The sequence below is a fragment of the Epinephelus moara genome, chromosome 24, assembly GCF_006386435.1.
Source record: "Epinephelus moara isolate mb chromosome 24, YSFRI_EMoa_1.0, whole genome shotgun sequence".
In the NCBI taxonomy this organism is placed as follows: domain Eukaryota; kingdom Metazoa; phylum Chordata; class Actinopteri; order Perciformes; family Serranidae; genus Epinephelus; species Epinephelus moara.
The window spans coordinates 11,995,127-12,011,312 of record NC_065529.1 but is presented as its reverse complement, the minus strand read 5'-3'; the positions used below and the strand labels follow the sequence as shown (position 1 = coordinate 12,011,312).

At 42.8% G+C, this 16,186-nt stretch overlaps 1 protein-coding gene across 2 annotated transcripts in view; it reads right to left on the bottom strand.

Moving 5' to 3' along the window:
• Positions 1 to 16,186, bottom strand: part of LOC126385839 (leucine-rich repeat-containing G-protein coupled receptor 5-like) — a 54,105-nt gene that overhangs the window by 20,344 nt on the left and 17,575 nt on the right. For both annotated transcript variants that reach the window (XM_050037855.1, XM_050037856.1), the window contains exons 3-7: positions 14,223 to 14,294; positions 13,197 to 13,268; positions 9,248 to 9,463; positions 6,392 to 6,463; positions 142 to 210 (exon numbers count right to left, since the gene is read on the bottom strand). In XM_050037855.1, the coding sequence (XP_049893812.1) occupies positions 142 to 210; positions 6,392 to 6,463; positions 9,248 to 9,463; positions 13,197 to 13,268; positions 14,223 to 14,294 (501 nt within the window). The remainder of the gene's footprint in view (positions 1 to 141; positions 211 to 6,391; positions 6,464 to 9,247; positions 9,464 to 13,196; positions 13,269 to 14,222; positions 14,295 to 16,186) is intronic.

Below are 16,186 nucleotides of genomic sequence, written 5' to 3'. Positions count from 1 at the left end.
TGTAAAGCCCTGTGAGGCAAATTGTGATTTGTGATATTGGGCTTTATAAATAAAATTGATTGATTGAATTGAATTGAAGTGAAAGAAACGCTGATGTTTGCTGAAGTTCTCGGTTCACACATACAAATAGTTCAGACTCACAGCTCCTTGAGGTGACTGAGCGAACGGATGGCCGTCGGAAACTCGACCAGACTGTTGTAGTTCAAATCTCTGAGAGGAGGAAAAAAAGAGAGGTTATAAATGACAGGGAGGTAACTTGGGAATAAAAGTTGGGAATGTGACATTGAAGACACAACATCAGGAGTCAGTGAGAGCTCTCCGTATGTCACACACACACACAGACTGGGAATACCTGATCTGGACTGGGATTAGCGCTGCTACATCGGATATGTTACATCTAAATTGGGAATGTCAACCTTAAAATGGAATATTAGGCTGAACTTGTTAACTAGCTGCAAATCACGGGTGTCAGACTGGCAATACCAGATCTGTACATGGAATGGTCAACTTTGGACTCTTTTATGATGAGAATACTACATCTAGACTGGTTATGCTGGTGAATACTGGGTTTATCAATTCCAAACTGGGGAACTCTCAATTTACAGCTCTAGACTAAGAATACTAGGTCAAATTTGGAACGTAAACTTTAATTTGGAATATCAAATGTACGTTATTTTGAGAATAAAAGCTCTGTCAGCTCTATACTGGATTTTAGCTGTTCTGGAATGGGAATACCAGCTCTATACTGGATTTTGTTTGTTGTAGAATAGGGAATACCAGCTCTAAGCAGGATTATGTATGCCCTAGAGGGGGCATAGAATGGGAATACCAGCACTGTACAGGGATTTTGTCTGTCGAATAGGAATACCAGCTCTATACTGGATTTTGTCCATGTTAGAAAGGGAATACAAGCTCTATGTAGGGATTCTGTCGGTGCTTGAATGGGAATACCAGCTCTATACTGGATTTTGTCTGTTATAGAATGGGAATATCAGCTCTACATATGGATTTTGTCTGTCCTGTAATGAGAATACCAGCTAGACAGGGATTTTGTAAATCCTAAAATGGGAATACCAGCACTATGCAGGATTTTGTCTGTTACAGAATGGGAATATCAGCTCTACATATGGATTTTGTCTGTCCTTTATTGGGAATACCAACTCTATCCTGGATTTTGTCTTTCCTAAAAAGGGAATACCAGCTAGACAGGGATTTTGTAAATCCTAAAATGGGAATATCAGCTCTACACTGGCAATAAAAATGCAGACAAAGTTCCAGATTCATGCTGGAAACATTCAGCTCTGAACTGAAACTGTCAGCTTTTGAATGGAAACATCAATCTACATATACTGGGAATGTCAGTTCTAGGCTGAAATGTCGGTTCTAGATTGGGAAAATTGTCTTAACTGGTAAGGCTTTAGTTCTAGGCTGCGAATATTAGCTGATATTGGAAACTGTCACCTCTAGGCTTGGAATACCAGCTGTATGATGTAGGGAATGGTCAGCTCTAGACCAGGTAATGTCAGAGCTTTACTGGGAATACCATCTGTAGACCTATAATACAGCTATATATACTGGGAATGTCAGAGCTCTAGATTGTAAGAACAAGTCTAAACTGGGAATGTTTTAGCTCTAGGCTGCTAATACTACCTCCATAGTGGAAATTATCACATTAAGATTGAGAATATAGGGAATGGTCCATTCTAGACCAGGGATACCATCTCTAGGTCTATAATACAGCTATATATTGGGAATGTCAGCAGTATACTGGGAATGATAGCTCAGTATTAGCTCTATAATGGACAGACCAGCTATACAACGCTGTGGGAAAGTCAGCCTCAGACTGGGAAGTTGTTTAATGTAAATGTTTGTGTGTTTTAAATGTTATGTTTAGCTTTTCCTTCTTTTAAGTTTATTAAAGAAACATTTAACTTTGCCTCGCTCTTTGCTTTCATCACCAGCAGAGACTAGAGCATTCTCAGAGTCTGCACATGGCTTCAATTAGGTCCTCTCATCCATCTCTGGGATGCAGGTGGCTATTATACACACACACACACACACACACACACACACACACACACACACACACACACACACACATACACTGTGTGGAATGAAGCTGCCACATTGTGAAAATACCATTAAATTGAAATTGCTTCAGTCTGGTCCCGAGTGTGTGAGTACATGTGTGTGTCCAGAGGATGATTTGTAACAACAATAGCTGGTGCCAGACTATTATTGATGGAATTTGGAGGGCTGTGATTGGATGAGAGCTGGATAATAGGTTTCTGATTTAGCCCGTTTAAGGGCTCATGGGAGATCCAGAGGTTTTTGGGAAATCTTAATTATTGTAATGTCGTGCTGTAAATTGTGCGTGCTGATTAGGTTCAATAGGTTATGTTAGTGGGTGGAGGAACATCAGGAGTCCTGCAGTCCTGAGAATCTCTCCCACAGACAACCTCAGGTGATACATCTAGACTGGGAAAATTAATCCTAACCTGGGAATGTTCATCTTGAAACTGCTAAAACCAACTCTATACTGGGAATTCTCAGCTCTAGACTGGGACACCAACCCTAAACTGGAAACGTTATAGCTTGAAACTGCTAATACCAACTCTATACTGGGAATTGTGAACTCAAGTCTGGGAAAAACAACCATCAACCAGGAATGTTTAGCATGAAAGTGCTCATACTTAATCTATGTTGGGAATCCTCAAGCCTAGATTGGGAAAAAACAACGATTAACTGGACACATTTGGCTAGAAACGGCTCATACTTACTTTATACTGGTAACTGTCACCTCAAAAACAACCTAAACTGGGAACCCATAGCTCAAAACGTCTGTTACTAACTCTATACTGGGAAGTGTCAGCTATAGCCTTGGAAAACCAACCCTTGACTGGGGACATTTGGCTAGACACTACTAATGCTAACGCTATAATGGAAAATGTCAGCTCTAGACTGGGACCTCTTAGCTTAAAACTTCAAATGCTAACTCTATACTGGGGATTGTCAGCTACAGCCTCAGAAAACCAATCATAGACTGGGAGTGTTAAGCTCAAAACTTCTAAAACAAACTCTATACTGGGAATTCTCAGCTCTAAACTGGGAAAACCAACCCTTGACTGGGAATTGTAGCATAAAAACTGCTACTTTATACTGGGAACTGTCAGCTCTAGACTGTTAAAACTAACTTTAAACTGGGGACAATTGGGTATACACTACTAATACTAACGCTATAATGGAAAATGTCAGCTCTAGACTGGAAAAACCAACCCTAGACTGGGAATGTTTAGCTCAAAACTGCTCATACTTACTCTATAATGGGAATTCTCAGCTTTAGACTGGGAAACCGATCCTAAATTAGGAACATTTTGTTGAAAAACTGCTAACAGTTACTCTATGCTGCGAATTGTCACCTCGAGACTGGAAAAACGAAGCCTAAACTGGGAACTCTTAGCTCAAAACTTCTATTACTAACTATACTGGGAGTTGTCAGCTACAGCCTCAGAAAACCAAACCTAGACTGGGAATGTTTTGCTTGAAACTGCTAATACCAACTTTATACTGGGAATTCTCCACTCTAGACTTGGAAACCCAAACCTAGACTGGGAATGTCAGCTCTAGATTGGGAAAAACAAGTCTGAACTGGGAATGATTTAGCTCTCGGCTGCTAACGCTAACACTACACTGGAAATTGTCCAGACTGGGAATACTAGGAAAGAGCTGTGTACTGGGTACAATTCCAAATTGTTAACATGTTAAACCTGATTGTGTTTTTGATAATTGTCCCTCAGGTGTGGGTGTGTCATCAGCTCAAGTTAGGTCGTAGTCAGTCGGCCAATGTGTGGAATTATTCCTTTAATGCTGTTTGAGGAACGTCTTGACTGACAGGTGTCTCAGGCTTTCCCACTCAGCTCCGGTGGTTTCTGGAGGCTCACGCTGGCCACAGACAGTTACAAGGTATTTTTATGGTTTCAACCTCAGAGGTCTCTGATGTTTTGAAAGCTGGATTTTGGGTTTTCTGCTCACCACCATTTTCGTCACTTACTGGAACCAGAGAATCCGACTCTGGGCAACAAGAGGACGAGGTTTAGGTGAAGCTGAGGTGGATGTGATCTGGGAAACCACCACAGCTGACCTGGACTCTGACGTTCCTCTATAAGCGGCGTGTTTTCCTTTAAGACAGAACCCAGCTTGTTGAATGAATTTATTTTTTTCTGTTTTCATTTCCGTTTTCTTCTCGTCTCTGTGTTTGTGTTTGTAGTTTCAGATGAACGTGAGTCTGGTGTGGTTTATTATTGCTGATCCTACAGGTACACACACAAACACACGCTGCCCGTCTGTGTGTGTGTGTGTGTGTATGAATAGTAATTATGATTAGCATAGAGCCAAGGCCACACACACAGCGCCACACACACACACACACACACACACACACACACACACACACACACACACAGAAGTATTTCCAAATGAAGGCAGTGTGTGTTTGTGTGTTTAAACCTGCTTCTCTGGTTGACTGAGAAAACAGAAACATTTCTATATACACACACACATTCCTCAGATTATACACACACACACACCAACATAAACACACACAGGTTAATCTGCCCTGACTGCAGCTAATATCCAGAAATACTGACTTTAACAAAACACATCACATGCTAACAGCAGTGAGTATGTTAGATTTTGAACAGTGTAAATGTCCCTGCGATCTTACAGGGAGATATTGAGCCATTATTTTACATTCATGCAGTTTTGTAATCACCTAAAAGCGGACTGAAAAAATAAAACAACACTGAGCACAAACATGGAGTGGAAAGATCACTACTAAACAAGAGAAACAAAAGCAAAAGGATCGACGTTAGCGATCTGCTAATGCTAAGAAAGTAAAATCTTTCAAGTCAAAGAACTAGACTGCATAGAACCGTTGGTAATGAACAAGTTGACCTTACTCAGTCTGATTTACATTCACTGGGTCTCATTCATGAAACGTGAGCAGAACTAATTTGTGTGTAAACTGTTTGCAGAAGGAAATTTATGTGTATTTCAGCATTCATCAATATGTTCCGATCGTTCTGCAGGCCCCAACACAATCTACACCTGCTTCTGATTTGCTTGTCGTTATTACAAATATCAATTTGAATTTGTATTATGCACTTTAGAGTTAAACATGACAAAATATTAAACATATGACACATTTGGCTAACTCAGTTGGCATTCAGTAGATTTAAGCTTCAGATTAGGTTTCTTAAAAACGTGAATGGGTTATTTAAACCGACCTCGTACATGTGGTTTCTACATTTCTGGCATCTCGTTCCCACTGGATTTAATCAGGAGAGAGAACTCCTCTCTCAGCAGAAATGGTAAGAGGCTTTTAATTTGAAACAGATACAGGAAGTGTTGAGTTTGATTAAACTTAACAGGACAAACGGGAGTGAATTAAAACTAAAAATAGAATAATAAATGACGGCCTGTTTCTAATGTCGTGTGTTTGAAATGAAGCTGGTAGCCTCTGCAGCTGTGCTGAGTAAAGGCCCAGACACTATCTGTGAGTTTGATTCCTTTATATCCTCCATTATGAAGAAAGAACATTCTTTGCTAGCTTGATGCTAACGGCAGTACTCAGCGGGTTTTCACTCTGTGTGCTAACGTCCCTACAGGAAATATCTGAAAGGCTGGGCTGTTGTTGTCCTACAGTTTCCACGGCAACAGATCGCTCTGTGTTCCTATTGGTCAAAGTGACGGCTGTGACGGTAGAAGTCGTGAATGACAAAAAGAAAATCAAACATGCTAGACTTTCTGTTGGAAAGTCATGAGGCGTCCCAGACGTGGCGTTGGTTGTCGTCTACTATGACACACTACATGACACTTGTTAACTTCGTACGTACATATGATCGGACTGATATTGTATAGTCTAATGTGACAAAGAGACTGTGGTGTTAAATCTAGTCTTTTTAAGCAGTAGTGTCAGGTGCTCTGTCGCCAAGTTTAACAGTCCCGCGTTATCTGAGGAAAACCTTCAGTGCATAAATACATCAATAAGTCTTTTAGTTTTTATTAGTTTGCTGAATTTTTTTCTTATAACATCCTATTCGACTGTTTAAACAACCCTAAACAAATCCCGGACGTGTCTCTGAGCTGCAGATGAAACTGATTTTGAGCCCTCACGAGAATAAAAACAAGATTTCCCCAAATTTTGGAGCGTTGTTTGAATAAATCCTGTCAAGAGTCCTCTCTAAATGTATAAATTAAATCTCTCTGTCATCTCCTAACCCTTCGTCCTGACCCCAACTCAACCCTGACTTCTCCGACCCCTCCCCATTACACACACACACACACACACACACACACACACACACACACACACACAAACAGAGGAACTCACAGCGTCTCCAAACTGTGGAGTCCGTGGAAGCAGTTCGTTCCCATGGAAACGATCCTATTGTTGTTGAGATGCCTATGGAGAGAGAGAGACTGATGGACTAATGAAGCAGACAAAGAGTGTGTGTGTGTGTGTGTGTGTGTGTATGTGTATGTGTGTGTGTGTCTTTTAAAAAGGGGCCCCGGGGCCTCTCAAGAAGGTTTTTTTTCTTTTGGTAATTTCATGCAAATTAGCTTCAAGCCGATTGGACAAAAGAAATGACAGCAGACTTCAATGCTGCCGCGCTGAATGCCATCACACACACATGCACACGCACACACACACACACACACACACACACACTGAGAGTCTTGCATGTTATTAGGGAGCTATTACAGACAGTCAGAGACAGTCACTGCCACAGTTAAACTTAATGCAGCGACAGCTCCTAGCAACAAACTACACACACACACACACACACATACACAGAGGCAAAAACAAAAATATTACCATAATGGTAAAACTGTGGGTTCACACAAGTTCAGTGAATTTAGATGTTCTGGATTTGCCGATTTGAGTTCTCATCTGAGTCCAGCTGATTGAAGCACATTTGATTTAATTCAACAGGCGTTTTCACAGTCGTCGTTTTGACTTGTCATCGTAGGAAACTCACAGGTGAAACTGATGACATTAATGTTGGCTCTGTTCCATTCAGTGTCCCAGTGAGCCAGAACTCACAATCTCAGCACCTCCCCTGATGCAGCCGCCATAAATGTCATCAAACACAGCTGTGTGTCCTACTACAACATGTCAAAATGTCTGAAAAGGTCTAATATGACATTCAGAACATTAATTTGTCAGCAAACCGTTTGCTAAGTAAAGATACATGGAGTGACGGCATCCTGAGCAACAAATGAAGTCAAGCTTCTTCTGTGTTTGCTGCAATTTGAGCTTCTCTGTTCTTTGTTGTGACAGACGGTCCGGCCACGCGCACGTTAGTGCCAGGCCCCCAGGAACAGCGCCAGACTTTGAAGCCAATTTTTGTGGCCAAACAGTGAAATTACAACTCCTGAGTCCGTCACGTGATGTCATTGGGGCCAAGACGACTTTTCTCGTAGACTTATATAAATCAGTGGATATATGTTTTTGAGCGTCACAACCCCAACGAAATGACTTGTCTCACTATCAAATCTGAATCCATTTCATCCGATTATATTTGGGAAATCTAGGAGATCAATCATTTTATCTATATTCAAGTAAGGATGTAGCCCGAAGTGTGCTTGCTCTATGGGCCCCAACGTTGCGGTTACTACTAACCAGTTGACTAACCTACTAACTAACTGTCTACGACCCTGATCACACAGAAAGCATTTTAGCAGCTGGAGGTGGCTCTTTGTAATAAGGCCCGTTTCCACTGCAGGAACTTCGAGGTAACTTTACGGGGCCGGGGCCGTTGGTGCATGTCTCCACCGCAGGAACCACCCCCTAAGGACAGAGTTCTGGAACTTTTACAGGGGCTAAACAAGTCCCTGCTTCGGAGTAGGTACTCAGAACAGCCCCGAGAAACTCCTGGCTGGGGCTTGTGCTGATTGGATATACTCAAGGAGGGATGTGACGTTTTGTAATTACTATGGTTATCGTAGATTAGCTGGGCTAACTGTTAGCTGTTAGCCGTTAGTGGTGTCTGTATTAACTCATTAACTCAATATATGGTCCGTGAAAAAAATNCAACAGGACGCCACCTGTTAAAAGCCTCCCGTTGTCGGATACGACATGAAACTACTCCAGTTAGCTCAATCATGTTGTAACTAAGACATCCGCTGGAAAAGATCTTTTTTTCACGGACCATTTATTGAGTTATTACAGACACCGCTAATGACTAACAGCTAACTACGTCGCCCCAGTCAAAATGGTCGCGCAACGATTACATCACATCCAGAGCCCGGTAACTTTACAGGAACCTTCCTCCTACTCCGCTCTCTCAGTGGAGACACGGTGGTTGAGAGGGCCGAGCGAGAGGACGTTCCTGTAGTAGTTCCTGCCCCCCAAATAGTACCAGGAACTTCTTCAGTGGAAACGGGCCTATAGTTGTGAGAATGAGAGAATGACGCTTTTTGCTCGCTGTCTTTGCGTTGCTACACACCTCACATTTCTGCGTTCTAGGCGCCTGAAGTTTTTGCCGGAGCACTCTGAAATCCTTGAGTTGAAAAAACTTCAACTCAGAGCTGAAAATCGCCACGTCATCTCTGCTTTTTCCCCATTGTCCAATGGGATGATTTGAGAGGCGGGCCTTCTGTGTTTGTCTCGACAACAAGTGTACAGCTGGTAACCAATGGAGGAGAAACTGGTGGTAGTGGTTGCTGGATACCCAGAGCTATACGGCCTGATGATAGACAGCAGGTTGTCAAACTGCCCCTGAGTCATCCTAAAATCTGCCTGTAAACGTCCATGATGGAGGAGAAGCTCCTGGACCAACTGGTGGTACTCCCCATGATCCAGCCTCTTTTTTAGGGTCTCATGTACCCACACAGATCTCTGTTTATCTGCTGACAGCTGCTTTCTCACTTGCCGATTAAATGACCAACCTACATCGCTAACGTCAACTCACAGGCTAACTGACTTGCTGATTTGCAGGTTAAACAACTGACTAATGTGCTGACTAACTATTAACTAGCTCCTGCTATCCTTTCTTTCTTCTTCTTCTTCATTTATTTTCCTCCTCTTCTTCTGAGAGAAGTCAAAGCAGACCAGAGAAGAAGAAGAAACTCAAAGAGCACAAGTTAAAGAAAGAAAACCTTGTTGATCAGTTGATGCAGCATTTCTAAAATTAATCACAATCTAAACTTTACAGATTTCTAACTGTGTTTGTGTCGTACGTACAGCACCACCAGGCGGCCCAGCTTGCTGAAGGCGTGATCGGGGACGTGGCTGATGTGGTTGAGGGCGAGCGTCATGGCCTGCAGGGCGGGCAGCTCGCTCAGAGCCTCCGCCGGCACCTCCGTCAGAGAGTTATCGTCCAACCACAGGTGACGGAGAGAGCGGAGGCCGGAGAAACAGCCGGTGGGAACGCTGGAGATGTGATTGGCGTCCAGGCGGCTGCGGAGAGATTTACGCAACGTGTAAGTTTACAAGTTTTCAGCAAAATGCTAAGATTTTGATAAACATGAAAGAGGACATGATTAATGGAGGAACAGAAATCTACCTTCTCTAAAAGTTCACGAAACTCTTAAATCTGTTAAATCACTTCTAAAAACATGTTTTTAAAAAAGCTTTTCATTAATACGAGCAGACTGTTTTATTTCCAACATAATGATGATGTCAATGATGTCATGTCGTTGTTGCTGTCATCGTTAATCTCGTTGTGTCAGTTGCTGATGTTGTCGTTGTTGCTGTCGTCATCATCATTGCTGTCGTCATTGCCGCTGTCAGTCTTGTCATCTTTGCTGCTGCTATTGTCATCAAATGTTGCTGTCTTCGTCGTTGTTGCTATTGTCATTGTTGTTGCTGTCATAGTTGTTGATGTCATCATTTTTGTTGCTGTCTGTGTTTATCTCGTTGTCTCTGTTGCTGCTCTTGTTGTCAAACGATGTCACTGTCTTTGTCGTTGTTGCGCTGTTGTTGTTGTGGCTGTCTTTCTCGTTGTTGCTGTCAATGTAGTTGCTGTTGTCGCCATTGCTGTCGTCATTGTTGTTGTTGTTGCAGTTGTCTTACATTCTTTGCTCTGGTTTTTTTTTTTTGGTCTCATTTTATTTTGTCTCATTGGAGTCCTGACATGTTTTAATCCTTGTTCTACAATGGAAATCACTGTGTAACTTTAATTTGCAAAGTGCTGCATAAATAAATTTTATTATCATTATTTTATTTCCCTCATCACAGTGGAAGCAAAAAGAACTAAGCTGAAAACATTTCCTGATCACAGCATTTTAATTTGCAGCTCCCCACTCAGGATTTTATCTGCAAACTGAAAGTAAAAACTCATAAAACGCATAAAAAACAAAACACATCCTTTTTGAATAAATACCAGAGACTTTCAGGTTTTAATGAGGAACTTCATTTGCAGAAAACAGGAGGCTTCACCTCCCTTTGAAGCTGTTAAAGAGGAACATTAGAGATCTTTGAACAGCACAGAGGAATGATCGGCAGGCTGTTGAAGCACCACTCCACCAGCCAACATGCTCTCAGGATAAACTAAGGTATTTTAATGAGCACACACTTAGTGCTCAGAGTGTGTGTGTGTGTGTGTGTGTGTGTGTGTGTGTGTGTGTGTGTGTGAGTGTGTGTGGGGGCACTGTCAGTGTTTTTCATTTGGATTAATAATCCTGCTGTATTAGTCAGTATGTTTTCTTTGGTGTGTAGCTACCCCGAAAATAAGAACAGCTGCATGTTCGTTACCTTAGAATGAGACGTTTATATCTACACAGGGAGCAGGTCCTCGTCTACACCTCCATGTCTCTACAGTAGCCCAGAATGTCTGTCTGTCTCTGTAAGCTGAAACCATTTCCCTCAGTGGAAACAAAGCTTTTATTTACTTTAATTTCACAGATAAGAAAGAATAAATTGTGAAGACAATAAAGCCTCCACTAAAATAGCATTTTAAGTCCTGTGTGTGATTTATCCTGGCTTCATATGAGCAGAGGAAAAGTCTACTAGCTGCTACGCTAATTTATACAATGTAAAATGCCATAGGCTTGTGCTAATAACGTTAGCATGTTGTATTTGTGGGGAAAATGTGTCCAGATAAAGACAAGTGTTTGTCTGTGAACGCTGCGAGTTATAGTGAAGCTGATTTGTGAACTTGTGTTTCAAATTGTTTTGATTAAGCCATGTTTAATGTGTGTTTAATGTGTGTTTAATGTGTGTTTAATGTGTGTTTTGAATCAACTAAACTTTACATCACTTCACAGAAACCTCCACCGCCCACTAGTGTGGAGGTGTAACTGCAGAGTGACACAGATACACCACCACACAAGTATAAATGCTCATAGTGGCATATGCTATAGAGACAGAGCGCAACGTGTCATAATCTGAAAGCCACGCCCCCAAAGGGGAAACGAGGCCCGCTTTCCCCTCACACTTTCCCCCTCCATTTCCAGCCTGTTGAGTTTTCCCTAAGTCCAAATACTGAAAAGTTGCTGTGTGGTGGGCTGCACGGCCAATAAAAACCCAGAGCTTAGCTTTAATTAGCTGTCGAGCAGAAAAACGGAACCTTGTAGAAGACAAAAGTTGATACAGGCAATAAAACGTGAGGCAAGAAATTGTGGGATCCTGACACTCGGTATGTCTATGTGTGCAGCACACACTTTGTCAGACCCTCCAGAAGTATTTGTCAGAGTAACAGTTAACTGTATTTACGTATGTTAAGCTAAAGCATTGACAGTATGAATGCAACTTCTGTTATAATTGTGCCCAGCGCTCCGCGATTCAAGCAGTCCATTCCAGCGGTCCGCTCTAGCACTTGTATCAGTCTACCAGCATGTAGAGGCATGTCTCAAAACAACACCGTGTGCCGGTAGTAGGAGCAGGCTGACGGCTGAGCATGCCCAAATGCTCATCTTCTTAAAAAAGAATCTCCACATCATGTTTTTTCCAAGACGAGCAAGGTAAGGAGAAGGGACACTGAGGTAGACCGGCAATATTAAGCTTATCAATGTACTGTTGCCTCTCTGGTAGGCATAGCGTGCTAAAATAAACCTTTGCCATCTTATTATTAGCTAACTAGCTAGCAATTCAGTCGCAGAGACTTGAAGGTGCAGCTGTGGAGGCAGAATGACAGTGAACGAGCGAAGAAGCGGAGAGGAAAGCAGGCCTCGTTTTCCTTTTGGGGGCGTGGCTTTCGGAATATGACGCGTTGCGCTCTGTCTCTACGGTGTAGGCTAAGCGTAGAGGTGAAGCACAAGTATAAATCCCACTTTAGAGGCTCTACGCGACGAGAGCTTCGGAAAAACACTGATTTCTTAAAATGAACCTGCTTTATTCAGTGTTTAAACAGGGTTTAAATCACCCGGTCTATTTGTTTGGAGAGAAAGAGTGGATACTTCAGCTCCTGAACAATCAACACTGAAGGAATTCTAACCAGGAGAAGTTTCAGCTGGTTGCAATCTGCAGTCCTCACCACTAGATGTCACTAAATCTCCCTAAATCTGACACACCGGACCTTTAAGAGGTAGGAACATTTTCTCAACACACAAAGGAACTCTTCATCCTTCAGTTTAACACAAACATTAACATCAGCACATCTGGAGATATGTGGTTTTCACTGGACAGGGACTGGATGAAGAAGTGAGAAGTAACTAAAGTACAAAAAGTACCTTAAATTTGTACTTAAGGACAGAACTAGAGGTACGTCTCTACAAACACATGATGATATTTAGCTTTATATTTTGAAGTCTCCTTCAGGTCAAATAACATAAACATGGATGTTGTGTAGATACAAAGAGGTCTGTCTGTCTGTCTGTCTGTCTGTCTGTCTGTCCTGACAATACCTCCTCTGTTCACACAGCGGGAGAGAAGAGAAGGATGGGACTTCACATAATGGTCCATCAGATAAATGAGAGAGAGACCTCAGACAAAAAGAAAGACTCAGACGTCTCCATTCTTATACCCTTATCTACACACACACACACACACACACACACACACACACACACACACACAGGTACAGTTTCAGTATAATTACTGCGGGTTATCAGACTGAGGGAACACACTGTCTGGACTACATACATTAATATACCGCTCCATGTGTGTGTGTGAGACTCAAGATTCCTTTCCACCAAGAGGTAAAACGAGACAAAAGTGTGTGTGTGTGTGCGTGTGTGTGTGTGTGTCTCACAGTGACTGCAGGTTGTGCAGGTTGTTGAAGGCCTCAGCAGGTACAGACATCAGCTGGTTGTTCTGAAGCATCCTGAGTACAGAGAGCAAAACAACACGATGAGGACTTAAAGGAACAGTTCAACATTTTCCAGAGGGTCAGAGGTCACTACTGGTAGCACGAGGCGGCACCTGCAGCCCAATCAGGTTGATACCAGACACCAGGAGACCGGCCGTTACACCAGGAGAGCTGGACAGGGCCGTAGAAAGGCATCAACCCAGCAGCAGGGCCGGTATCTGCTCCTTTGTGTGAGGAGGAACAGGAGGAGCACTGCCAGAGCCCTACAACATGACCTCCAGCAGGCTACTGGTGTGCATGTTTCTGACCACACTGTCAGAAACAGACTCCATGAGGGTGGCATGAGGGCCCCACGTCCTCTAGTGGGACCTCCATGTCATAGCCAACGGTACCCTGACTGCTGTTAGGCACCGGTGCATCCGACGCCGCCAAGTACCACCACAGACTGTCCAGGAGCTCACTGATGCCCTGATCCAGGTCTGGAAGGAGATCCCCCAGGACACCGTCCTCAATTTTTTACTCTGGTTGTCGGTGTGATTTTGAATCCAGCCCTCAGTGGGTCGATGGTTTTGGTTTCTACTCACTGTTGTTATGTCATTTTGATCTCAACAAATTAAACAAGGGACAAAAATAAAGTTGTAGCTGAATTATAAAGAGGTTGTAGCAGAATGTATAGTAGTAGAAGTTTTATGAGTCAGAACTGGAGTAACAGTAGTTTTGCGTGTATTCAAACAAAGTAATATGACAACAATAAGTGACTCAGAGTGCGAACACATGGATGAATGAAGGCCGACAGGAAACAGTAGATATGAGTAAACATGAGGAATGTAAACAGTGAACAGAAAGTGTTCATTAAACTCAAACACTCACACTTCAAAGTGTCTCTGTGAATCATTAGCACCAATAAACATACCACACATTATTACAGTCCGTGCATGTGTGTGTGTGTGTGTGTGTGTGTACACTCACAGCACTTTGAGGTTGTAGAGGCCGGTGAACGCTCCTCTGGGGATGAATGACAGATCGTTTCCCGCCAAGCGCCTGAGACACACAGAGAGAGGAATGAAGCTCAGAGTTTTTGCAGATGCCGTGACTCCTAACTGTGACTCGTTCAAAGACTGACGTCCAGGAATGTGTTTTGTTGTGGTTTATTAAACAAACAACTGAATAACTAAAGCAAACGAATGATGCAATATTATGGTCAGCTGAAAATATCAGAGCCAAAACCTCACCCTCTTTGTCTAAGAAGTCACCACCTCACCTGGGCCAATTACAACTACCGGAAGTGAAAGTGACCAAAGGAACGTGTGCAGCCCAAAAAAATAATAAACAGAAGTTAAATACACATTCTGCAGCAGACACCCACCATCTCTGAGCAAAGGCGGGAAGTAACTAAGTACATTTACTCGAGTAGGTACTGCACTTGAAAATAATTCTGAGGTACTTGTGCTTTACTTGAGTATTTCCACTTTCTGCTACTTTATACTTCTACTCCACAACATTTTAGAGGGTTACTTTACAGATTCAGATTACTAATACATAATAAATAAACTTAAACACTGGACCTTTAAACACTGGACCTATAGGACACTGGACCTATAGGACACTGGACCTTTAAACACTGGACCTATAGGACACTGGACCTTTAAACACTGGACCTTTAAACACTGGACCTTTAGGACACTGGACCTATAGGACACTGGACCTTTAAACACTGGACCTATAGGACACTGGACCTATAGGACACTGGACCTTTAAACACTGGACCTTTAGGACACTGGACCTTTAAACACAGGACCTTTAGGACACTGGACCTTTAAACACTGGACCTTTAGGACACTGGACCATTAGAACCAGTAAGACACAATGGGCTGTGCTGGGTTCTGCTGTTTGTCTTCAGAGGCCATGCAGAGTTCAGCCAGTCCGCATGTACCCAGCATGCACCTCTGCGGTGTCCTATCGCCGTAGTGACGTTTCTCACGCCACGGTGACAAATATCACACACACACAGACACACACATTTATAAACACACACACACACACACTCACACAGCTGGCAGCGGAGCAGAACAGCAGTCAGAGTCATGTTCAGGTCTCTGTGAGGTCAGCTGTTTACAGGCTCTACCTCCCGTCTCTCTCTGGATCTGTGTCTGTCTGTCTCTCCCTACGTGTCTGTCTGTCTCTACGTGCCTGTCTGTCTGTCTGTGTGCAGATACCAATGTTATCAAAGTGTTCACACACGACATGACACTGCTGCTAGGTGAGCAGAGATGGGATTACATATCGTATCCTCGCAGATATCTGAGCTGGTCGCCCGCTCAGACACCCTCACCGAGTCACTACCCAGAGTTCATAGAGATGTCTGAGGATTCAAACACACTGATGTATCAACAGCTGCAGTCCGACGCAACATGTGCAGACGAGCACCCGTCAATCACACTCCGCTTCATGAATCCAAATGTCCACCCTCGGGACTCCTGCAGACTGCAGTCGCACATGGAGGATGAAAGACACTCTGGGTCCTGCACATCCAGACCTTTATCCACACACTCAGTGGTGTTTACATGACATCAGAGAAAATGGATTTATTGTGTCAGTCCGACTTAAACCGGACTTTCAAAATACACGTAAACATGTTAGTCCAACTTAAACCGGACTTTTAAAATACACGTAAACATGTTAGTGCGACTTAAACCGAACTTTCAAAATACACGTTAACATGTTAGTGCCACGTTAACATGTTAGTGCGACTTAAACCGGACCTTTAAAATACACGTAAACATGTTAGTGCGACTTAAACCGGACTTTTAAAATACACGTAAACATGTTAGTCCAACTTAAACCGGACTTTCAAAATACACGTAAACATGTTAGTGCGACTTAAACCGGACTTTCAAAATACACGTAAACATGTTAGTGCGACTTAAACCGGA